Genomic DNA, 25,397 nt, shown 5'->3' on the forward strand with positions numbered 1-25,397 from the left:
AATTTTCGTAATTCTCTGCGTATGTGAAGTCTGCCAATCCGCATTGGGCCAGCGTAGTAGACTATTGGCTTATGAGACTTAAGCTCAGCAGTGAGGCGATTATAGGTTGATTAAATCAAAATGTGCACCGTTATTAAGAAGTATATTATATTAGTGACGTTCAAAGATTTTAATAATATATTGTTAGCCACGTTTTTCCTCTGAGGTTGTAAAAAAAACATGGCAACGAACAGGCTGCAATTGGAGGAGGCTTTCACTGCTATATACAGTCTTTACAATAATAAAACAAAATAAAATTACAATACTAACATAATATATAAATGTTAGATAATATGAACTAACCGTATAACAATCTATAAAACTTAATTGTACCTAACGGTTAACGGTTAACGATTCGGGAATACGGGCATAATATATAGCCTATAGACTATAGCCTTCCTCGATAAATGGGCTATCTAACACTGAAAGAATTTTTCAAATCGGACCATTAGTTCCTGAGATTAGCGCGTTCAGTCAATCCAACAAACAAACTCTTTAGCTTTATAATATTAGTACCTATAGACTGTCTGTAATTGTAAGGAAATAAAGTTTTTCTTATTTATTTGCACCACTTTAAAAATAAAAATATAGATTACAAGACATGACAAACATATATGTTTTTAAGAAAGCTGTAAAGTAGTGGTCCCTTCCCTACCAAGTACCTACTTAATATTTTCCTACGCCTAAGATGGAGGAAAATATTAGGACAACAAACATTCAGTTTGTACAAAGGTGTGGCTGTCACAGGCTCTCGCTCTATAACATTAAGAAATTCCGACTTTAGGACCTACTCCTTATTTGAAGTCGGTTTAAAAACGAAGGCTTAGAATATTTTGTATCAGCATATACCTAACGCCTACCAAAATATTGTTTGTTTATTTTGATCGTGCATCATTGCTATAACTTTTACGCAGGAGTGTAATTTTTTGCACGTTGTTTTTTATTATTGATTAAAATTAATATATATAAAATATGACCCTTCAAGTTGAACCTTTTCCAACTAGTTTAGCCGCAAATGGTTGTATTATGAGTTGTTACGATCTAACCACGACATATCGATTATGAGTCCGGCCCCTTAATCATAGAGCCTTCAGTTAGTTATTCTGTTGTAGATAATTACCGCCGGACATAGAAAACGCACGAAAACTAGAGCTAACAATAAGTACTAATCATATTTAAAATAACGTAGGTATTGTTTTTATTTATTAAATCAAAGGTTAGTTTTTCTTATCATTAGATTATAATATAAAGGTTAGATTTGATTAATCCTCACATTAATCATCGTCAATATCAGTTTATCAAATTAAAATAAAATCTCAGTGCTAACACCTGGCAGTATTATAAATGCGGGTTGATTAAAAAACATACATTAATAATTCATCATCATCATATCAGCCGATGGACGTCCATTGAGGACATAGGCCTTTTGTAGGGACTTACAAACATCATATAAAAACCACCTCTTTTTGAAAAAAGGTTAAAAAGTTGTAAAATGAATACTATTAATGGAATTTTGTAGATAAAATTATAACGTAAGCCTTGATAAATAGAGATTGTACTTAGTGTGTTATCACATAAGAAACAGATAATCTGTGTAATTGCTGATAACAGCGGAGTCCCCACTAGCTTCAGTCTTCGTCGACCTTTGGGATACAAAGCACATTCAACAAACATTTTACCCACAACTAGATAATTTTAATAAACAAAAATCTAAATTATATTTAATAAATTTAAAATAAATACCTACCTACATTGAAAAAAATTTAATTAAGGTTAAAGTTATTTTTTTTCAAAAATGTGTTTTCCATTGTCAAAATGTTGTTTTTGTGTAAGTTTGGATGTCGGTTCCAAGATTATTTCCATAATTAACTTGGTAAGTGATAGGATCAATTAAATTATATCTAAAACCCGTTAAGATATATATTTTAAGTAAATTGTAACAACTTCTTCAGATACGAGTTTCCCTAGAAAAAGAGTTTGGTCATATCTTATTGGAATTAACATTGATTTCAAATGTGTCAGCGATTAGTTAAGTGTTATTAACTCTTGAAGTTTTCATAGCTTACGTACACTCCATAATATTATATCCTTAAAAACAATGCCTAGTCTATTTTTGGAAATGCATTTAATTGGATATAATCCGCAGAATGAACTGCCACTGGAACTGTTGATTTAGTAATTTAAGATGATAGGTTCAAAGTCCATCGGACTTTACTTTCTTTTGTCACAAAACTCTTAGCTACTCGTATCAACATCATCTAAGCACTCATCATCATCATCAGGTGCCCTGTTCAACTAAAGTTTGGCGATGAGACGCGAGAAAACTTCCCGATCTCTGGAAATATTTTTCAGGTGGCTCTTGGTCCATTCCTTAATATTGTCCACCTATTTACGTCGCTGTCGCCCTCGTGTCCCTTTTCCGACTATCTTTCTCTCTATGATAAACCTAGAAAACTAACGAGTTTCCTAGGATAACTAACTAACTAGTGCTTACGAAAATAATTACGTTTGACTCTTTAATTATAAGTAGGTAAAAGATATCAAAAATTTACCAGGAACAACGGTTTTAAATGCTCTTTGAGGCACGGCTATGTAAAAGCGCCAGCGACCCAACTGCGGGCTGAAAATTTGCTAGAGATCGATTCCTGGACGAAAAAAAAAACACGTTCACATCCTGACACGGAGCTCGAACCTCCTACTAATCCTGTTCTGTCGGCAGACGTCGTCTGTGGTGATCGGCATGGTGTACGGCACGGCGGCCATGCTGCCGGCGCCGGTGTCCGAGAGCAGGAAGATCGTGTACGCCATCGTCGCCTGCATCGCCATGTTCAAGCTGCTCATGGGCTGTCTGCTGATCTATGGCGTGTTTGGGGTGAGTATCTTCTACTACGACTGGCTGTTCTACTCTGATTCAGAGAAAATTTTAAGCAGCAGCATGAAGATGGAAATTTGGCGTTTTTACACCCCTGAGCTTCACGCACGTATAGCCCTCGGCCCCAGTATCAAATATCTAATAACGTTAGCATCTGATAAAGAGGTAAAGGTTGTGAGGTAATCTTTGGATCTACTGAGCCGATTTTAAAAATTCTTTTATCAATAGACATCCACGTGAATTTGTGAGTGTCTTAGGTTATATTTTATCCCCGTATTCCATTAAAGGGGGAAAGACAAATTGGTCATTTATTTTTTTAAAGAAATGTCAAAGGGCAAAGAGCATCTGAAACTGACTGCTTCTAAAACTTTTAGTAAAGGCACTGACTGATTCTAATATTGCTTTCGACGTAGATAGTAATATACATTTCAGTAACATGGATTCTGTTAATTTTCAGAAAAAGCCCTGGTTGATATTACCCTGGCTGGTGGCCAGTTGGATTTTCTGCTTCACCCTGATCGCGTTGTCCGTGTTCGGCGCAGTGCTCATAGCGTTACGGTACGCAGTGGGGGAGGAGAAGGCCGGGGAAGTCAGCACCATGTCTGGAGTCTACTTTGTTTATGGCGGTGAGTAGAGTCTGTTGTCATTTCCTATGACTTCTGCCGACTGCTTCGGTGATCCAGTCTATGTGGCATGTGGTTATGAGTTCGAATACTAGGAGGTAAAATAAAATTCTCATCTCAGAGATGTTAGTGGTATTACAGTCCGTGCCTCAGCAGCGTGGTGGGTCTTATTGTTGTTCTTGTTCACGTGGGAAGGCTGGAACCGATAGCTAAGGTGCTCTCCGACGCGTGGAGGTATTTTTGCTCAAATTCTCATCTCCGGCCTTCTAAGATTTAAATTATTAGAAGAAAGAGAATAGTATTTTATAGCCCGACTTGAACCTATACGCCCACATGATTTTTAGTACCTAGTACATAAATAGTAGCAGCACGGCTATTCTCTAACGATGTTTTGTATAACTCGCAAGTGCGAGCTTCGAATTCACCGCTAACTATCTCATTCTATAGTATCGTGGTAAACAGAGAGATATAGAGGTGAATTCGAAACTAGCACTTGCGAGTTTTTGATTATATTATTTTCTCATTACATAATAATTATCACAATATTTTCGCTATAGAAAACTGTTTCCAAACCGTTTGATTGTGAAATATCTTTATCTAACATTAATAGGTCACAGATTCTCAGTTTATTCTTGATTGATCTTTATACGATCGATCAATCAAAAGTCCGATATTATAATTGATAATGTCTCTGCCAGACATGCGGCTTGTAAACAAAATTCATTTTTATTTTCAGTACTTCTTTTGTACTTCGCTTCAGTGATACACAGCAGAAGGAATGAGATGCTTCGAGATTCCACAGAATCGATCAAGAGGTTGATGAGAAGAGACATCTACTGGTCACCATAATGAAGCTATTCTTTGACTATCTACAGAGATATGTATGATATACGAAGGTGAAACTTATAAAATAGGTACTTGATTCATATTTACACACTCACTTAAAGTAAATATATAATTTAATGTATAAGTATATTTTTATTGATATTAATATATTAATTTAGTAAACTATATTGATTAAGAGTCCGAAATATATATATATATATATATATATATATATAAGTTAAGGATTTCTTATACAACTTAATTTAAAAATTTTGTATATATTTTTTTTCAAACGTCAAAAACGCTGTCGTCTACTTTGTGAGGTCACGAATCACGATGTTATGATGTCATTATAGAAATAAATATCAAACTAAGACATGTCCATTTTTTTTGCTTGTTGTTGTACGCTTTAGTGTTTACGGGTTTACGTGACGTCACAGATAAAATATGGCCGATAGCGTTTTGGCTCGTATTGGCTAATAAATTAAATTGTTTACGTATTCATATCTCAAAAAAATATAATAGGCAGGTATTTTTTTCCAATCTAGTAGAACGATAATGAAGAATAATATAAGACCCTTTTTAAAAGTGTCAACCAGCCTAATCTCAACGTCCTGGTTTGGTGAATACTAATTCTAAATTGTTTGTAATGAAAACTTAGTTATATTATAAAAAATATTAGAGATTCGGAGCCGTCCTTGTAGCGGCTTGGAATTCATCATCATCATCATATCAGCCGATGGACGTCCACTGCAGGACATAGGCCTTTTGTAGGGACTTCCAAACATCACGATACTGAGCCGCCTGCATCCAGCGAATCCCTGCGACTCGCTTGATGTCGTCAGTCCACCTGGTGGGGGGTCGGCCAACACTGCGCTTACTAGTGCGGGGTCGCCATTCCAGCACTTTGGGACCCCAACGTCCATCGGCTCTTCGAACTATGTGCCCCGCCCATTGCCACTTCAGCTTCGCAACTCGTTGAGCTATGTCTGTGACTTTGGTTCTTCTGCTTGGAATTAAGACTGATTAATTAAATGTAAATAGAATTAAGTTATTTATGAGTAATAATTCGAGTATATTATTTGATAATAATGAATAATTGTGTATTGGCAGTAATACAGGTCTCCATCTAGTACAGGTTGCAATTTGTTTTATAATACTTGATTTAATGAATAAACGTTTTTCATTCTTTTATTTTTTTTCATTTTTATACATATAAGTGTAGGTAGGTATATGGGGAAAACAGAAACCGGAAAAGAATTATTAAGAAAAGTAAAACACACATGATAAAAAGGTTTTCAACACAATGAAATGATTCGTAACTTAAACTAAATTCGATCTACACTAGAAAACGTCATATCTGTAGTAAAATTAATTTTTTTTATTTATAAGGGTGGTTGTTTTAATAAAATGGAAAAAATTACAACCTAAGAACCAATTTTGGGAGATTTGGGAGAAGAAAAGAAATATGTTATAAACCTTGTCGAACAGTTTTCAGGGGGCATATTTTTGTTATCGGACGCACCGATGGTGGTGATAATGAAGTGATGGTGGCTTGGATACAAAATGTCCCAACATTATGGTTTCCTACGTACATAACTTTGTCCAACTCGCCATGAATATCACATAGACAAAGTTCAAGTAGTTTTGTTTGTGGGCCCGAGGATTAATAATACCTATTTATTAAAAAAAAAAAACAAGAAATGTTTAGCGATATCTTTACACCATCCACGTGTAGTAGTGGGCGTCAACGAGTAAACAATAATTAATTAATCAGTACATTTGGTAGTGGTAAAAGCAGAACAAGAATGCCACCTTGCCCAAACAAAAAAAGGTATGTACATATCGCATTGCAGTTAAGTAGGTATAGCCTATAGGTACACCGTTCGTACAACACAAGGAACCACATTACGCAAGGCGGCACAATTCCTCTCGTGAATCATCGCAAGTATTTTTTAATAAGAAGCAAGTGTGAAAGTTGCTGATTCCGAAAATCACCGAACGAAATGAGCATTCCATACAGATGTTGATACAGAAAACATCAAAGATAACGATTTATAATAGCGGAATAACTAAGTTATAATTTTTAATAGGCGATTACGGAACTAAAAGTTATAAATCAGAAAGTTAAGTTTAAAGTTAAGTTGCAATTTTTAGGAATAAAGAGAAAATAATAAGAATAATTGAGGAATTTTTCATCCCATATATTGTTTGTTAAATTTTTATCCCTATTTTTTAGTTTGTTATATTTTTTATTTTGATCATCATGATTTTATTTAATCAAGCATAGCTAAAGCAGTAGCAGTATGTGCTTCTTCCAGACAAATATAATAAAGAAAACTTAACATCTAGCCATAGTATTTATATGAAGCAGTATATACGCGGTAAATCTAAAAGAAAGGCGAGTAGTATCTTCCATTTGTATATCAATGTTAGTATACAAATTGAGCAGAGGCTCTATAAGTAAAGTGCAATTACTGCGCACTTCCTAGCGTTGCCTAACACACTATACCTATCATACACTGTTATACCGTGAACTTGTCTGTCTGTGCCTTTAGTTTGATTGTAACTTTTTCTCAATTTCAAAAATCCCAAACAAGAAATTTTTTTAAATTTTTTTTTTTTTTTTTTTTAATTTTTACGATAAGCTTTTATTTAACTTGATTAATGAAATATTAACTTAGCTTAATTAATGAAATATGATATGCCTACCTACCTGTGACAAAGCTGTGTCAGTATATGCGAAAGCCTAAACTAGATACTCCTTCTAGTTTCGGCTCATTTTGCTTGGCAAACGCTGTGCAAATACTTTATACAGTTAAACAAAAAAGAGCATGCATTACTCAGCAACGGTGCTAAGTAAAGTCAAACTATATGTATATGTATAATGAGCCACACTAAAGTGTGGGACATAATTAGGGTGTTCGCAACAGTGCGCGTTATGGAGGACTGCGGACCGCTCTCTAATAGTGATGCGCGGCACGTCGAGCGCGTAGCATTGCTAACATTTGTCTATAGTCATATGTAGTTGATGGAACAAACAAAAACTTCACTTGATGTTAAGTATACTCAGAGAATCTCGGCGTGATTGAATCAGACACGAGAGATTTGCAGAAGTACCACAATTGCTGACATAGCTCAACTAGTCGCAGAGCTGAAGGGCCGGGGTATAAGAACCGTTGTAAATTGGGGTCTCAAGGTGCTGGGCGACTCCGTACCAGAAAGCGCAATATTAGTCGACCTCTCACCGAGTGACCATATCACCCGGGTTACAGGGAGCCGCTGGATGCTATAGATTGTTCTAAATCATGTTGTGTAGACGTCTTTATATAAGAGGGCTATGTCCAGCTCCAACAGTACGTCCATAGACCATAGGCTGATAATAATGATGATAAGGATGATAATGATGAGGATGAGGAGGATAATGATCGTTACATTGGAGCAACGTAATGGGTGTAATGGGTGGCTCTCTGTCTCTCTTAAAAGAAGATCCCGTTAATATAAGATAAAAAGTTGCTGCACCGTCTGCAGTGTGTGACGGGCTAGAACCTCTGTCAGGTATCAAGTCTTAAGACTGGAAAATTGTAGTCGGTACGCGGCGTTGCTTCATTTTTAAACAAACTTACTGCCTCATTTCTTGTTTAAATACTAATGTAAAAAGTTAAACATGTCAATTACAAGGTATACGCTTAAACTTCGTCGATATATCGAGCACAGGAGAGCAATCAGAGGGGTTGTCACTAAAGGCATAAAGACAATACGTTCACGCGTCTAGCGACGACACAACATCATCATTATAAATGCATGCCGTTACGCGCTCGCTTAGTCAGCATGGGACATCTTCACTGAGACCATGGTGAGTCGAACTGATGTCTTATTTAATAGAACACTAGCTGTTATTCGCGGTTACACCCGCGTAGTTGTAAATCTGGGAAATTCCTGGGATATCCAGAATCATATAGCCTATGACACTCACAAATAACATGACTTTCTATTGGTAAAAGAATTTTGAAAATCGGTTCATTAGATCCAGAGAGATCCCCTAAAACCACATGAACTCACAAACATTACCTCTTTACCTATATATAAATTATATAGATTTTATTTATAATTACATAGCTTTCGCTATAAAAGTAGCTTCAACGACTGACGTAGAATTATGGACTGATTTTTGTAGCGCCCCCTTAAGCTCATTGGGATCCAAAGCATCTTCCAAACTAGGCTCTAGAAGAAGACTATTCCAGAAGAGAGACTTAGAGGAATAGACCCGATCGTATAGACCTACTCCAATTGAAGAGCTTTTAAATACGTTATGATAGTATATACACAAACACAATCAAAATAATATTATATATAACTGTCTGCACATTTGCTCGTAACATAACAATTATTTGTTGCTGATAAGGCCTCGATAACGAATCGTGATCGAAATATTTTATTGCGATTTTTATTTGTGAGACCTTCGTTTAAGATATTCTCTACACGATTTTAAGTCAAAATTATTGCATGAGGAGCTATAAATTCACATTAAATACCATCAGGTATAGAGCACCTATTAATATTTCATTACAAAAATTGTTAATCTTAGTAAATAATCAACACAATGTATGAGATATTTTTAATTAGTTATAGTTATAGCTATAATAAAAACAAAACATAAAAGGAAATAATTTCCATTTTAAAATAATTGTAAAAATAATGTCACTTCCGGCACGAGAAATAAAAATAATTAGTTTTTCTTATACATAAAAAGAAAATGAACAATTACCTCTAAGCAACTATCGCAATTGGACAATGCCTTTGCCTACGATTTCTTCCACATATAACATCCAGTAATCCAGATAAACCAGACAAAACATAAAGCAATAAGTAACATTGAAATAACGTGGCTGATTAAGCTATAACTAACTATCTTTGCATTCCTAAAGCTTTCTCCTCTTGTCGGTTACGTAACCTGTAGATGACCATCACAACCATCATTAGATACCTGTACACATAATACAGACATAAGCTTTATTATTACAGCCATTAAACAAGACCCTCTGTATTTAGCGCTCCAATATCATTATCTATTTTTAACCGACTTCGAATAGAGGCTATGTTCGGCTGTATGTGTGTTTTTATGAAAGCTGGCAGTCAAGTGCCTATGCGGCTTCGAAACATAGGGTCCAGAGTTCGAATTAAAAGATTGAGAGCTTATATAGTTAGATATTACCAGCATTTACGAAGCTCTAACTACAACAGGCTCAAAATTTCTTATATAATCCGGAAAAGTACATAATCTTAAACACAGACTGATGTAGTCGAGCTAAGAAAGCCAGTGTTCTTTAGCATTTAGACGACAGTAAAACATTAAATTTGCGATGAATTTCGTCAATCCAGCTTATGGTCTCTATAGTGGGGAAGTTGGTGATATACCCCAATGCCTCGGAAAACAAATTAAGCCTTTAGTCCTGGCCATTAACATAAAGTTACAAAATCGAACATTATCACCTTAAGTAGACGCCAACGCCCACATTGGAACTGCGTGCTATTTCAAAGTTCCATATCCTCAACAGTGAGATGCGTAGCCGTAGATGGCTGTTAAAATACTACCATAACACTTGTATCTTCGAGCATACTTACGCACGGATGGTTATAGTATCAACTGAGTCGTCGGAAATCAATCATTTCTGTCTACCTATCTAATGACATTTATGGACTCACGTCTCAGTTGACAACGCATTGGCTGCATCAAGATTAGCTGCCCGTCGTGGCCGAAATTCAATAAATATTATTATGCCACCGGTACAGAGCTGACACAGCCCTCAGTGACATAACAGCAGTGTCAGCTAGGATCCTATTGACCCACAAGCGGCGCAACAGCCAGGCGAGCGGTTGCGTCACCGCTCACTTGCTCACTTTCACCCAAACCAGTAAGTCACTGACCGCGCCACCGCACTGCACTGCACTGCGCACTCCAGCGGTATCATACAAACGTATAATACCTTTGACAAACTACGTAACGTACAAGGAACAACCTAATTAAATGGCCTGAGAATGTCTCTCATTTTAAAAAAACGAGCTCAAGCTGTCTACTTCGCTTCAAAACGGGTGTCGAACGATGACAAAAAATTTTTGACTCGTGACTTCCTCCATTATAGAAAGAGAACAACACAAAAAAAAATACATTCCTTAACGATAAAAAAGAAAAATCAATGCATCAATGATAATTTACATTTTCAAATTCGTACCGTCAAATTCTCTGATGGTTAGATTGTGTTGTTCTATTAGGGTTCCGAACGTAAGTACGTAGTACTTATACTAGCTCGAATTTTTAGTTTAAATAATTCTTACAATTTTCATTTAGTAGTAGTTTCATATAGTATATCCCCTGGCATTATTTCTGGACATGACAAAGGCTTTTGATTTCGTGTCCCACAGTTTATTATTGGAAAAGTTATACAGGTACGGCATACGAGGAAAACCTCTTGACTGGGTTAAAAGTTATCTAAAAAACCGGGAACAATGTGTAGAGATTACTAAGACAGTTGGGAACAAAAGATGCCAATTTTTATCTAAATATAGACATAATGCTTTTGGAGTTCCCCAAGGCAGTATTTTGGGACCTCTATTGTTTACAATATATATTAATGACTTGCCAGATGCGATATCTCATGACTGTATTCAATTTGCTGACGATACTACATTGATCATTAAATGTAAAAACAAGCATGACATTGAAAAAGAAGCTAACATTTCATTGACTAAAGTAATAGACTGGCTAAATGACAACAACTTGCAAATCAACTTAAATAAAACTAATTACATACATTTTCAAACATATAATAATACTGCTACTGACCTTAATATCAAATATAATGACATTGTTATTAATAATATAGAATCAACAAAATTTCTAGGTATTAATATTGACAAATTCTGTAACTGGAAAGCTCACATCCATGGGGTATGTTGTAAACTAGAAAAGTTTGTTTATGTTCTGAAACGTGTCAAACAAACAACTACTCACGAAGCCGCACTGATGGCCTACCATGGATATGTGTCTTCACTGCTTAGATATGGTCTGATACTTTGGGGAAACTCGGTAGATTGTGATAGAGCATTTAGAGTACAAAAGAAATGTATCAGGGCACTCTTCGGTGTGGATATGCTCCACAGCTGCAGACCCCTGTTCACATCTTTAAAAGTATTGCCACTACCTAGCTTATATATTTTCGAAATGTGTATGTTTGTAAAAAAAAATCCAGAACAATTTATAAGCTATAGATCAATAAAAAATTTGAACACCAGGTACAAATACAAGCTATGTATACCTATGCAGAGGCACAAAGTTACCAGCAAAAATGTATACTGCATGGCGGTAACTTTATTCAATCACCTACCTGAATACATAAAAAAATTAGCTGTAAATAAATTTAGGAAGACATTATTTGATTTATTAATGAAAAAGTTGTACTATAGCGTCAATGACTACATGAATGAAAAACTTAAATAGGGACATTGACCATAAAAGTGACATTTATATTGACATTTTTTATTGACATTTATATTAACATTAATTAATTTGAACTTTGTTTTATTTTTATTGTTTGTAAATTTGTAATTTGTAAATTAATTTGTATGATCTGTTAACTTTTGCACGCCAACTATGGCAGGATATGTGTTAAAATATAATATAAGACCTATGTAAATGTACCATATTCTGGCGAAATAAAATTGATTGATTGATTGATTGATTGATTGAGTAAATTTATGTTCCCTTTAAGACAAAAATCGTCTTTAACGACTTAAAAAAAAGCGTGTGATGTTTTCAAAAAATAGCCATGTGAGTTACAACCCTTTTCTATTCCAGTTACTAATGTAGTCTAACCTTTAGTCTTTAAACTGTAGTAAACTTTTAGTCTGCTCTAAGGACACACTTAAGGTCTAGCTCTTAACAAGACTACACAGGACATTAATTAAACTGCATTGCATGACATAAATCTTAGCTCTGTCGCCGGCTGATTGCGTTGTCGTTTCTGAAGCAGCAACACGCCGGACATGTATATAATAGTCCCGCTGAGATGTCTTTGTAAACTGCGCAGCCATATCTCGTGTTCAGAACGAACAATTAGGCGAGATTTATACCTATTCACGTGTGTTAAGTGCCCGCGTAGCAACACACAGATTAGATAACCTCTCACAACACTTCAACTCGAGTCTCGCGCGGAATGCGGAATGGGAGACTCTTCAATTCTTCAAATTCATTGACGCTTCACCTCTCGTATTTATTTTCACTTTATAAGTACTAAGCAATTTTTATAATGTAAATATTGAAGTCCGGTTGTCGGTCGGTACAGACTACACAATCCGCTGTGTTGCGTCATGCTAACTAGACTATGTTTGACCACAAAACAATCTCATCTTAAACTGGTCTGCGGTCTATGATCGATCATATCTTGGTAATACAAATTATCTTTTAGTTACATTGATATTAGGTACCCACTATAACCTGCGGTTTTACACGCTTATAGTTAGACGCAGCTCCTGCGGGTGTATCAGGATTTTTAGCTACCTATAGATAAAATTATCTTAACTCTGGACTGAACTGGGCTGCGTTTTCCTTTCCTGATCGCATTCCCTTTTCAATTCAGTTAGTAAGTCGTCACGTTGGTAGGTTCCTTCTTTTAGATGCATTTTCTCCTCGTTTTCATAATTATACAGAATTGCATTACAATTTTCCGTGGAAACTGGGTACGCCCTACCAGTCGGCAGTAGCCCGTAGGAATTTTCCTCCAATAAACGAAAAAAAGACATATTTAAATAAATATAAAATTACTAAAATTACGTCGAAACCTGCCAGGTTTATTTACTTATGGCAGGTAACAAAATGATAGATAGATGTTGGGTTTGCAACGAAAATAAATGTAGGTAAGTACATTGAAACAAAAGCTCTCAACGCATTGACGTGATGGCACGGTCACGACTCCACTCGGCTTGTCACAATGGAAGGCGATAAGGCGCAGGCACGGGTGGGTACTGTACTGTAGCCGACTGGTGACCCTTGATCCGTGAACCTTTTCACTGCTTTCTCGCAGCCGCAACATATTGTGCAGAGGCGGTTAATTTACCTTCTATGGTTTTACTATCCCTTTTCTTTCATTCACAATCTCACTCTCACATAATTCAGTCACATTATATTGAAGTTACAATATAATTAATCATATGATAAGAATCTAATTTATTAGAAACACATTAATCGTTCAATCGATTGCGTATACTAACCCTAAAAACGGTTTTTTTTAATAAATGCTAGCGTTACTTTTATAAGGTTCATAATTATAAGACATAATGTTATTGATTAATAATTAATAACATTATGTCTTTATAGACCGAGAGGATGTGAAAGCCGGGAGTATCTCATTTTATGGATCCTGAAAGTATGTTATCCCATGCTGAATAAGCTTTCTGGCACTTATCAAAGTGTCAGATAGCTTTTTCACAAATTTTGTCTCATAGACTGACCAAACTATACATAAAGTAAGAAAGTAACAAAACTTACGTGTAGACTGTCCATAACTTATCAGAAGGTGGTGATATTGGGGCTGAACATTTATACTAATAAAACCCAAAGCAACTTACCAAACCGCATATATGCATTATTACAATATATATTTATTTTTCAAATCACTCTGAAAATCTGAAATAATACAAAATTTGTAAATCTTTCCAGATAATTCTGATATGGACAATTTATTTTACTACTGGTGCAATTTGTTTCGAAGAAAAACAAAATGTTCAATACGGGACTAATGTTACTACTTTGTATCCCGTTAAAAATATTTTTAATGATATAAATAAAAATGAAACTAGAAATGGAAGAGAAGGTTCAACTCTGTTAGAAACGAACTCTTCCAAAGAATTTGATAGGTCTACTTCCGAAGAAGATATGAAGACCACGCAGTGTGAAAATGGTAATGGAACAGATTCGAATAATAAAAATGTTGATAAAGAAAAGTCTAAGGTGCAGAAAATAGACATGGCCAATTGGAAAATTGATTCATTTTTCACACCTGCAAAGCAAGAAAGACAACAAAATATTAGTGCAGAAAATAAAACTAATTCAGATATTAGATCTCTCGATTCCGCAGTCAAAGAATTTAAGCCAAGTCCTCAACTGGGGAATTTCTTCAGTGAAGATGCCTTCGTTGTACCGACGGAAGAAACAATAAGTTCATTTTCTCCAATGAGTAATCCGTCACTATATTTTGGGTAAGTTTCAAATTTCACTTTGTAAGATAAATTCAGAATTGGTGTTAATACGTTATTTGTATGATAAATTTATTGATTACAGATCTCCAGGAGATTTTTACAAACTAAACTACAAACCACCCATTACTTATGCAGATCAGATTGATACACCTTACAAATTTGAAAACACGGTACCGTCAAGAGCTAAGGACTCCAAATATAGCTCCAGGATAGAACCCAAAGGAAATGTGGAAGCACCAGCAAAGATACCAGCAGGAGGACTGTATAAGCTTCCCGACCCGTTTAAGGAAAAGCCAAGCACAGATAGCGACGACGATGATTTCGGATTGGATTTTAATGATGAAGAGAAAAATACAAAGGAGAATCCTGTTAAAAAACGGTAAAATACAAGGTCAATTTATTAAATGAAATCTAATAAATAGTTACTTATATTACTTGAGATATTTTATGAGAAGCTTCTGTTTTCCCTCTTTCACGGTAGTGCTTACCAGGCAGTTCTTAAGATCGAATTTGCAATTTAGCTATCATAAGGTTACTAAGCCAAATATGCAGAATAACAATTTCGTAATTAATTGCCGTATAATTATGGAGAATTATAAATTCAACGGATGACAGAAATTTGCAAGATACCTACTTTATAATTTATAATTTATGTTACAAGGAAGGAAGTCAAAACAAAATGACATTCTTATTCAGCATGAATATTTATTAGATCAGTTTGGTGAAAGTAATTTTAGGATAGAATTTAATGTTTGGGTTTCCATATGTCAGCCACAAAAAGACGTCCTTGTTCTCAGTTCTTCTTCCTTCAAAAGCTCTCTTTTGTAGTTCTAGTCTGGAGACGGAACTCTGGCAGAGCTTCTGCGCTCGCCCAGAGCCCCGGTCCCATTGAGAAGTCTACAACTACAACCAATACACTATAAAAAAGTAGCCTAAATATAGAATTTACGTCACATAATATGCATAAGTCTTTATATGTAGGTACATGAGATACTTGTAATATAATTTTTTTCAATTGTTATTGTGGTGAGAGTTTTCCAGGTTTTCATAAAACCTCTCACAAAAACAAAACATACATACATCCGGACATAGAACCTTTTGTCGATTAAAAATAAATCTCTCAGATGTTTTGCCCAACTTACCAATTCATAAACCTAAGGAGAGTCTCTATTTCATTCGTTCGCATCGATGATTTAATAGATGTAATTGTATAGCAATTTGCAAGTTGTAAGTAATATGACAAATTACTATCACCTATGCTCAATAGCGGAATATAATAAATTGTCTTCTCATTGGAGCGAGGAAAGCCGATCCACCCAGACGATGGCCATAATTACTGGCAGCGCACGCAGAGTGTGTCCTTTCACCAGCGGCCGGAATTAATCATATGTTTTAAGTGATGACGAGGTTTTAAGTGTTCCCGAACACTTTCTTACTTTATGTAAGTGCATTGCAATTACGCGCGCTTGATAAATTGTTCGATCATGAGTTACGATGTAACTTGTACGTTTCCTAAAACTGAATTCTAATGCGAAAGTTGAACTGAAATTCATTTGAACATTTTATTCCACAACTACCGAATTAAACGATTTTTATGAGCTCAGTAATATGCACGTTTTGTTGATTTTTATTATTTAGAATTTTAGAGGAAACATTTAAGCGTAAAGTCCTTTTTTTCTAATTTCACTCATCAGGTTTGTGTCTTACAGGAAAACCGTTAGTTAGGTTTGCCACCTCCCACATTCTTTTCGCTCTCGTAAAACTTCTGCGCTCGCGCAAACCACGGCTATGGTGCTGCAGCCCATTAGACATCAACAACAACACTGCCTAAAAATTCCTTTACCAATTTTAATATATTATAAATACTCATCACGAATTTTCGAAAACCACTTGACGTACAAAAAAAAAATGCAGGGAGGTAGCTTACAGTTAGTAGACAACCGCTAAAAACGGATTTTGCAAGAGAGTCAGATTAACAAGGTCTAAGGGCGGATCAAGTCGCGTGCATCCGCTTGAAATACCATAAAAGATATTCTAGGTAATCCAACTTAGACCGCAACATTGAATGTAGCAAATGCAAACCGTCTTTCATAATAAATCACATCATTACATCACATATTATCATTGTTTCATCGTCAGCTCTGGGATATTAATTATATTTGTGAATTCTTAATCAGGCTAATGATACCTACAATCAGATTATAATTGTACGAATCTATCGTAACATATATCAGTTCAGCATGCCTCATGCCACCCGTATAGCTCAATGTTTTGATTAAAGCGAGATCCGATAAGCAGGCGTAATTGATTACCTCAAGTCGACTAGTATTACGCTCAGTGGACGAGTACCCGGCGTGCTAATGACGGCTGCCTGGGGCTAATGACTGCTAAACGGCCACTGTCCGTCTGTATGATAGATCGATTGGATAATGCCTAAGTTCTCCACAGATTGCATTGCAATTGTGTGCGAAAGCATTCAGCACGGTCACCTGATGACGGGGTAGGTCATCGTATAGCTGAGGTTTTAGTCGGTATCAGTCCGACATAACCTACTACCCTCTAGCCTCGTCTCATCTTCACCATTAACAACTCAAATTCAGTTCACTGTTAAGCACGAATGTCCTCTCAGAATCAGATTCCTTAGTCCACCACGCTGACCAAATGTCTGTCACTCCAGACAGACTTCCCACAGTGGGAAGTCTGTCAATCCAGACAGACTTCCCACAGGTAGAGAATGAAGAAAATTCTCAGGTATGTTCACGATGTTTTTCCTCGTCTAGTCTTTTATAATTAATAATGCAGTCGTTTATGTGGCTAACAGCAGACTACTTACGCTCGCTATAATATAGCATCGTCAGTTCGCCTACTGGGAGTCGACTAAAACTGCCATTCCAATACCTTGGGAATTCACCTTCCATTGAATCTTAAGGCCGATGTGCCCCGTCCATTGCCACTTCAGCTTTGTCACTCGTAGAGCTATGGTCTAACTATAACTTTGGTCTTTTAACGGATCTCCTACTTTTACATTCGAGGACGTAAAGATCTTTGAAAAGCTCCGTCTGTTGCGGATCTAGAGTAATGAGGTCCCTAAGATGACCTTTGACACGTGGTAGCTAACAATGTCATAAGCAAGTATTGAGGAAGCAATTTGACATAAAATAGTTTGTATTTTCAGTGGTAACCCCTGGAAAGGTCTACTACACCTGGCGACGGCGCTGCTGCCCATCGGCATCATCCTGTCGGCGCTGACGCCCAACATCATCACCCTGGATAACACCGACAATGACAACCGGTAAGTCACCACTAAACACTTGTAACCAGTCAGTGATTTAGTTTACCAACGCTAGTCAATTTAGGAACTTATTATTAGAATATACTAGCAGACGCTCCCGCGGGAAACATTGACTTTTCCGGGATAAAAAATTATCTATACTCTGCTCCAAAGTAATATTTATCTCTATATTTTATCCAAATTGGTTGAATGGGTTAGCAGTGGAAAGGTAACAGACAGACAAACAGACTTACTTTTGCATTTATACTAATAATATTACGAGATGTTAGCTCTACATGCTAATTCACTATCTCAGAAGTATGTTAGTTGACATATACGAAATTCAGATTATAAAAATTGTGCCTACTGGTAATCATACCGTATTATAGATGACATTTCTCAATTGATTTGATGATTATTTTAATATGTTGATAATAATTACAAAAAAAATGAATAGGTCAGCAGGTGAAATCTAGTTTTAGAAGTGTTCTAATTAAAGATTTAACAACTCACTTCTCTTTATTCGGGAAATTGTTACATAATTAGTAATTATGTTTTCTTTTTCTTAGCGATTAAAAGAAGTTAAACAGTTATTTATCAAAATGACTAGTTATTAAATATGTTAATCTGTAACACGAAAAGCGCATTTTCATGCTACAAATTACCATTTTTTCGGTGTAGAAGGTAATTGATAAACCCAGGATATCCGTCGTAACGTAAAAAGCTACATACATACTCACTACACCAGCAAACTTTCACATATAACTGAAATCTGATGAATAATAAATTATGTATTATCAAGTATTCGCCCGCCATATTGTCAGCGTTACACAAAAGTATAATTTTTCCAGAAACACGTAATATAACTATGTCTAACTCGCAACCTATGTATTTGCACGGATGTAAACATCACTAACTCCAGCACGCGACTCTTGTTACGTGAGTGTTATACAATCCGCACAGCCGACACAAATGATAATTACTTTACATACATAGTTTCATATTCGTAGCTTGAATGAAATACTAAAACCGTGTCCAGACGTGTGTAACGCGTAATGAAAGATTACGTGTAACTTAGTATCAACAGTGTGGACGACACACGAACTCAAAGCGAATTGTCTACACGAATATATTTCAAGTGCGGTTTCCAACAGTTGTGAGCACTGTACGCGCCTTTGTGTTCGCGCAAAAAACCGACAGCCGACTAATCAGCCCGAACACCGGCGCGAGTGTTACATGTAATGCTCGTAGTGCCGTCCACTCGTAAGTAGAATTCGCATATTAAACGGTGGATTACATTACGCGTTACACACGTCTGGACCCGGCTTAGGGGGTAGTGTCAGGCTATGATGTAAAAATTAAAGGTGATTTAACGAAACAGTATAAAGTAAACATTTAGTAGGTATGTTTAACTGTCTCTTTGATAGAGACGATAGAGTGGTTAAATGTCTCGGTTACTCAGCATAAAGTTGCAATTCTGCGAGGTTTCCACTCCCGGATCAGGTTGAAAAACAGTTTATATCTGTAATAGCTTACATATAGAATCAATTACATTTCTACTCGTAAGCACGTAAACCTTACACCTGAATTATTTTCGTAATCAAGTCCATCAATCTGTATAAATAAGAGAATAGTGTATGCAACTGTGCTGTGCCTAAAAACATCTACTGTAGGTTTATGAGATGCTTAGTTAGTTACTAGAGTTGTTCACGACCATCATCTATTTTAAATTAAAGAGCCGTGATAGCCCAGTGGATATGACCTCTGCCTCCAATTCCGGAGGATGTGGGTTCGAATTCGGTCCGAGGCATGCACCTCCAACTTTTCAGTTGTGTGCATTTTAAGAAATTAAATTTCACGTGTTTCAAACGGAAAACATTACCTACTAGGACTATTGGCCTAACCCCTCTCATTCTGAGAGGAGACTCGAGCTCAGCAGCGAGCCGTATATGGGTTGATAACGAACGAACGAACGATCTATTTTAAATTATATTCATAATTTCTGTACATTAACATCATTTAAATCCACGAAGGTTTTCGGTGACCGAACCACGTTCTCATTATCGAATTCGCCACACTCTCTTCTCGGGTTAATTGCACCAAATTGAATAACCACTAGTTTTGGTTTCACTTGCGTTTAATTGGGTTAAATTATATAGTAGGCATTTTCACTTCTGTGGTATATGAGATTTAATAATAACCTAATTAATGAGTTTTTAATCTTGCTAAACTTATAGGTAAAATCGACATTCGGGTATTTTCTGCACTTATCTAAAGAAAAACTACATGTTACAGTAGATTACTTAATAATAGTATAGTAACATCACCAAGAGATTTGAACTCTGTTGAAATACCGGTCAAAAGCTAGAAGAATCCTGCGACTCTTGTGGGATTCGGACCTCGATATAAGAGATGCGGCTTGTTGCGTTTTAGTTGCGGGTTTAGTGAAAGAGATGAATTAGAGACACAATGTTGACTATCTAGACGCCCCGTGCAAGGAATCCAGGTCTGTAAAAAGTACATACATAGTGCGAGTGTCCTACTAATTGGTTTTGATCTAATCCGATAATCGCGACTAAAACCATTACATTGATTAATCTGTATTTGCGCAATTTTATGTGTATTTAATGATAAACTATTCAGGATAGTTTATAGCAACTAATATAGTCACATGAATATTCAGAAGTAGCTGTATAGTTGATGTGCTTCAAGTTGGAGCTAAGTTACGAGTAGGAGCGAGCGCAGGCGGAAGGACGCGGATCCGTGTGTTACACAAGTGTGAAAGCCACATTAAACGCTATATGGCGCGCACACAATGATTGCACTGCCGCGCGGTTATAGTATAGTCTTAATATACTGAGATAAGTACTACATGCGCAACTTTTCCTTAAAGATGGCTATAAATAACAGCTTCAAAGATCGCTAGGATAACTTTAACATAAGTAAATAATTACCTATACAAATATTATAAAGAGGTAACGTAATAGAGGGAGTATTCTCTAAGATAAAGATAAGATAAATATACTTTATTTGCACACCACAAAGACAAAAACAAGTGAAATAAAAAACAAATTAGGAAGAGATCAGCATACAAAAGGCGGCCTTATCGCTAAGTAGCGATTTCTTCCAGGCAACCTCTAAATCTACTAAACAGATTTTTAAAATTCTTATACTACTAAAAAGCCACGTGATTGTCAAATAATGACACAAAGTGGTGAAAACATTTAGCTTTACAAACTTAGATGGAGGAATAACGTGATGGTCACACAAGTTCCGGACTTTTCCTCTTCCCAAAAGTTTCCTACGTCTACAGTTCATAATTAATCTTTAAATTATAAAATGTTAAATTTTTGTTTTGACGCATCTAGCACGCAGCTTACATCATAATAAATGCTAAATTTATTATGAAATAAGCATCCGTTAATAAAGGATTTTCTAAAACTCCTTGCTCCTCTCGGGAAAAAAACTATTTTAAGCAGACGCAGTCGCGAGCATGAACTCCTACAAATAAAACAGCAACCGTGCGTTTGCATGGGCATTATGAAAGCGCTGTTATGCACGAGCACGCGACAAATAAAACATTTTCTCCGCACCAACAGCGCGGCGCGTTTCGGCCCAGACCGGTTCAGCTTGCGGCTTGTCTTCTTTGTTTACGAGCCCACTGATGAATGCGTCGCCTGGACTCTTGCGTCACTGCTACAGCACATCGGCTGTCGGTCGGCGCTTTGTCTGCTAGTGCGGCTATCATTCATACAATCTGACGGACCTTTCAATTTTACATGATAATGCTTTTAATCAATTTCAAAGATGGAGGTTTGTAGGTACATTGTCCATTTTTATGTAATATTAGTATGGTTCTATTTTTTTATTTATACTAACATTATAAAGAGGAAAGGTTTTATTTTTTGTGTTTCAGCGAATAAGCTGATTAGCTAGATTGATTTTTAAATTCTTACACCAATGAAAAGCGAGTAACATAGGCTATATTTTATCTCCGTATTTCCACGGGGACGGAAATTACGCAGGTGAAATCGCGAAGCGTCTGCTAGTATGAAATAAGTTCGTGCTTGACCTTGATAACGGGTAACTTCAAACGTAGCTTCATTATGTGTATTAGCTGTAAACTCTTTGGGGCAGCTTCTCCAGGGGTTTGGATGCTCTGTTAAAGGGGAGTCAGATATCTAAATGGGGAAAAAGGGGGAGTCAAACCCCTCTCTTCTTCATATAGCCCTCGATGTGTAACGACCACGAAGTGTACCAATGATATGAGGGTAAATCGCAAATACTCGTACTTCCAGCTACCCGAACCGCTACAGTCGGCGCGCGGGGGTGGTGCACCCGCCGTCTGTCAGCGAGGCTTGCAGGCGACGGCTGCTGTGTGAACTACATTCTGAGGCCAACTACAGCAAACGGTGAGTTTTGTCGCTAACACCTACTGGATATTCTAAAAAATTTTCCTCCTCACGGAAAAAATATTAGATATTTCTCGCGGACGTAGTCACAACTCACAAGCATTATCTTCTACAAATAAAAAAGCAACCGCTTGCTGTAGATACCAACAACAACAATCAATGTGTTTTATGTTCTCGTTTAGAAGTGCCACCTTTTAAATCATACATAATGAGTATGATAGTCTGGTGAATTTGACCTCTGCCTTCGATTCGGAGGGCGGTGATTGTCATGCAACTCCATCGTTTAAGTAATGTCCATTTTAGGAAATTAAATATCACGTGTCTCAAAACGATGAAGAAGGGCATCGTGAGGAAACCAGCGTTCGTGACACTTTTCCCCGATTCTCTCTGCCAATCATGATTGGGCTAGCGTGGTGGACTATTAACTTAACCCCTGTCATTCTGAGAGGAGTCTCATGCGTAAGCACGGTTGTCAATGAATTCACATTATACCCAGACCTTCCGTCTTATAGAAGAGGGGAGACGTTTTCGGGAACTTAAACGTTCACTCTCAAATGATAAACAACGGCACTGACGACATAACATGCTCCGAGAAACAGTGTGGGGCTCCAAACCGTCTCTCATATAAGGAGGAAGGCCTGATTCTAAAGTTGGCTATATTTTGGTTAAATAGGCCTAATTAAATAGCTTCTTATAAAACTGAAGAGTATACTGAATGGTAAAATTCTTCACAGATATGCTATGTCACCTCACCTAATACTCCTATTGCTGTGTCCCTCCAGGTTATCCGGAAGGAAGCAATGCTACAAGATCCACTGCGACGAGCCGCAGGCGTTGAGCAGAGTGCTGAGTTGGCTGCTGCAGCACAACCGGGAGCATGGTCGCCCGCCGCAGGACAGACGAGGATACATCACGTGACATGGTCGACATACGTACTGACTATCCAACATAATGGTCAATTACATCTTTTATTAATGACACCAAAGCTAAATGTTTTTGCCTGACTTCCCTTTCTCTCACGCATACGGCAGCAGGTTTACGTTATAACTTTTATCGAGCGTCCCGAAACACACATTATATTTTATATATTTCAAAAAAATCATTGCCAGATACTTAGCTTCGATGCATCATCATCATCATCATCATCATGGATGGCCGATGGATGTTGGGGTCCCAAGGTGCTTGAATGGAGACCCCGCACTACAAAGTGCAGTGTTGTTCGACCCCCCTGGTAGACTGACGACATCAAACGAGTCGCAGGTATTCGCTGGATGCAGGTGGCTCAGTATCGTGATGTTTGGAAGTCCCTACATAAGGCCTATGTCCTGCAGTGGACGTCCATCGGTTGATATGATGATTATGATGATGATGATGAAACTCAAACCGATAAAAAAGACGTTTCTTTGTAAAGAAAAGAACAAAGTTGATGTTGATTTAAAACAAACAAATTGTTAATTATAAATAACTGGCAAAATGAAAAAAAAATGAGGAAACTCTGATTAAAACACCGCGACATATCTGGGACGGAGAGATTTTCCTACCTACTTACCGTTTATAAGAAATATGCAATAAATATACAGCAAATGACGTGACTTTAATTTAATGACTAATAACTGCAGAGAAAAATGCGGTAAAAACTATCGTTTCTCATAGTGTCAACGACGGGTTATGTACTCATAGTAAAGGCACGTACCCACTGGCTACACTTCAGGGGCGATGGTTCCTAACAATCCGATTCTTATCGGACTACCTTTTAAAAATACACGAGTTTTACGGACGTAAATGACTTAACGTATACTTGTCCAAAAACACATTCAGACTAAATAACCACATGAACGGGTTACCTACGAAAAAATTTCAGTCTTCACTACTACGTTTTTGCATTGCCTGCGCGAATCGAATAACAATTTCAAAAAAGTCACTATATCTAAAATGTATGTGTAATGTATGTAATGTAATGTAATGTATGTTGTCTTGTTGATCTATCATAAATGTAGACTTGGTCGGCAGCATCTCATGATCCTGGGTTCCTCTTCTGAGAATGGTTATGAACATTTTGTTATGTATTTTTTACCATTCTAAGAAGCAGCCTGCAATAATTAATTTTAATAGGGTCAATGGTGGGTTTGAGCTCCATATACCAGGCCCTATAGTGGGCCGTCGAAATAGACTGACAATAATGATTTGCAGTGTATTTATGTATCACAAATAGATAAGACAATTTTCAATATTAGTTAAGTACACAGAATAGTTAGATAAGTACTAGTGAAGAGAAAGTTAAATGATTGAACTATGGACAGCTAAGGAAGACTGCGATTAAAAAACTAACCTGACACTTGCATGCGACGAGGGAGACGCTATGTTATGTAACATTTTAGAAGAATAAAACAAGACCACTCGGTCATACATTAAAAATTATAATAGTACCTACGTATCATCGACATGCATTTCTCATTAATGCATGACTTATTTTATATGCGTATCACATTTGGCACATTTCGTAAAATATTAAAAACTATCAAATACCTGAATGCAAATGGCATAGATCATCATCATAATTATCAGCCTATATTCACGGCACACTACAGGGTCAGACCTTCCTCCTTATATTTTGTTGGGTTGGCAGACTTATGGCAATAACGCCTAACTTTTCACAAACGCTCATTATCAGTTGTTAATGCTAATGGGGCTGAGACTGGGACTGGGATGTGACCTGGGACCGACGACTTAACCTACTCATCGAAGCACGGGGATGAAACACCACCAAATTCCCATCTCCGATATGAGAATATTTAGTAAAAAAATCTCAGTACTTAATATTCTAAGCCTGGACGCGTACACGCACGCGTATATAATGCAATAGTAAGCTCAAATATGAAATATTTATTTTTACTATCTGAATGTTTAGAGCCGTGATAGCCCAGTGGATATGACCTCTGCCTGCAATTCCGCAGGGTGTGGGTTCGAATCTTTTCCGGGACATGCACCTCCAAATTTTCAGTTGTGTGTATTTTAAGAAATTAAATATCACGTGTTTCAAACGGTGAAGGAAAACATCGTGAGGAAACCTATATATATACCAGAGTTTTCTTTATTCTCTG

At 36.7% G+C, this 25,397-nt stretch overlaps 2 protein-coding genes across 3 annotated transcripts; both read left to right on the forward strand.

The window, feature by feature from the left end:
* Positions 1–2,763: 2,763 nt before the first annotated feature.
* On the forward strand, positions 2,764–5,498 carry LOC128198858 (uncharacterized). The gene is made up of 3 exons (XM_052886248.1): positions 2,764–2,911; positions 3,369–3,537; positions 4,271–5,498. The coding sequence occupies exons 1-3, from the start codon at positions 2,780–2,782 to the stop codon at positions 4,381–4,383; spliced, it is 414 nt and encodes a 137-aa protein (XP_052742208.1). The 5' UTR covers positions 2,764–2,779; the 3' UTR covers positions 4,384–5,498.
* Positions 5,499–8,128: 2,630 nt separating this feature from the next.
* Positions 8,129–23,883, forward strand: LOC112047571 (uncharacterized). Of its 2 annotated transcripts, none has more exons than XM_052886247.1 (6): positions 8,129–8,215; positions 14,075–14,613; positions 14,696–14,992; positions 17,789–17,905; positions 22,183–22,296; positions 23,079–23,883. In XM_052886247.1, exons 1-6 carry the CDS (start codon positions 8,213–8,215, stop codon positions 23,212–23,214), a joined length of 1,206 nt encoding a protein of 401 aa, XP_052742207.1. In that variant the 5' UTR covers positions 8,129–8,212; the 3' UTR covers positions 23,215–23,883. The 2 variants fall into 2 exon arrangements, with proteins under 2 accessions (XP_052742207.1, XP_052742206.1); XM_052886246.1 differs by lacking the exon at positions 8,129–8,215 and adding an exon at positions 11,461–12,187.
* Positions 23,884–25,397: the final 1,514 nt, after the last annotated feature.

Source organism: Bicyclus anynana, chromosome 16, assembly GCF_947172395.1.
Source record: "Bicyclus anynana chromosome 16, ilBicAnyn1.1, whole genome shotgun sequence".
Lineage (NCBI taxonomy): Eukaryota > Metazoa > Arthropoda > Insecta > Lepidoptera > Nymphalidae > Bicyclus > Bicyclus anynana.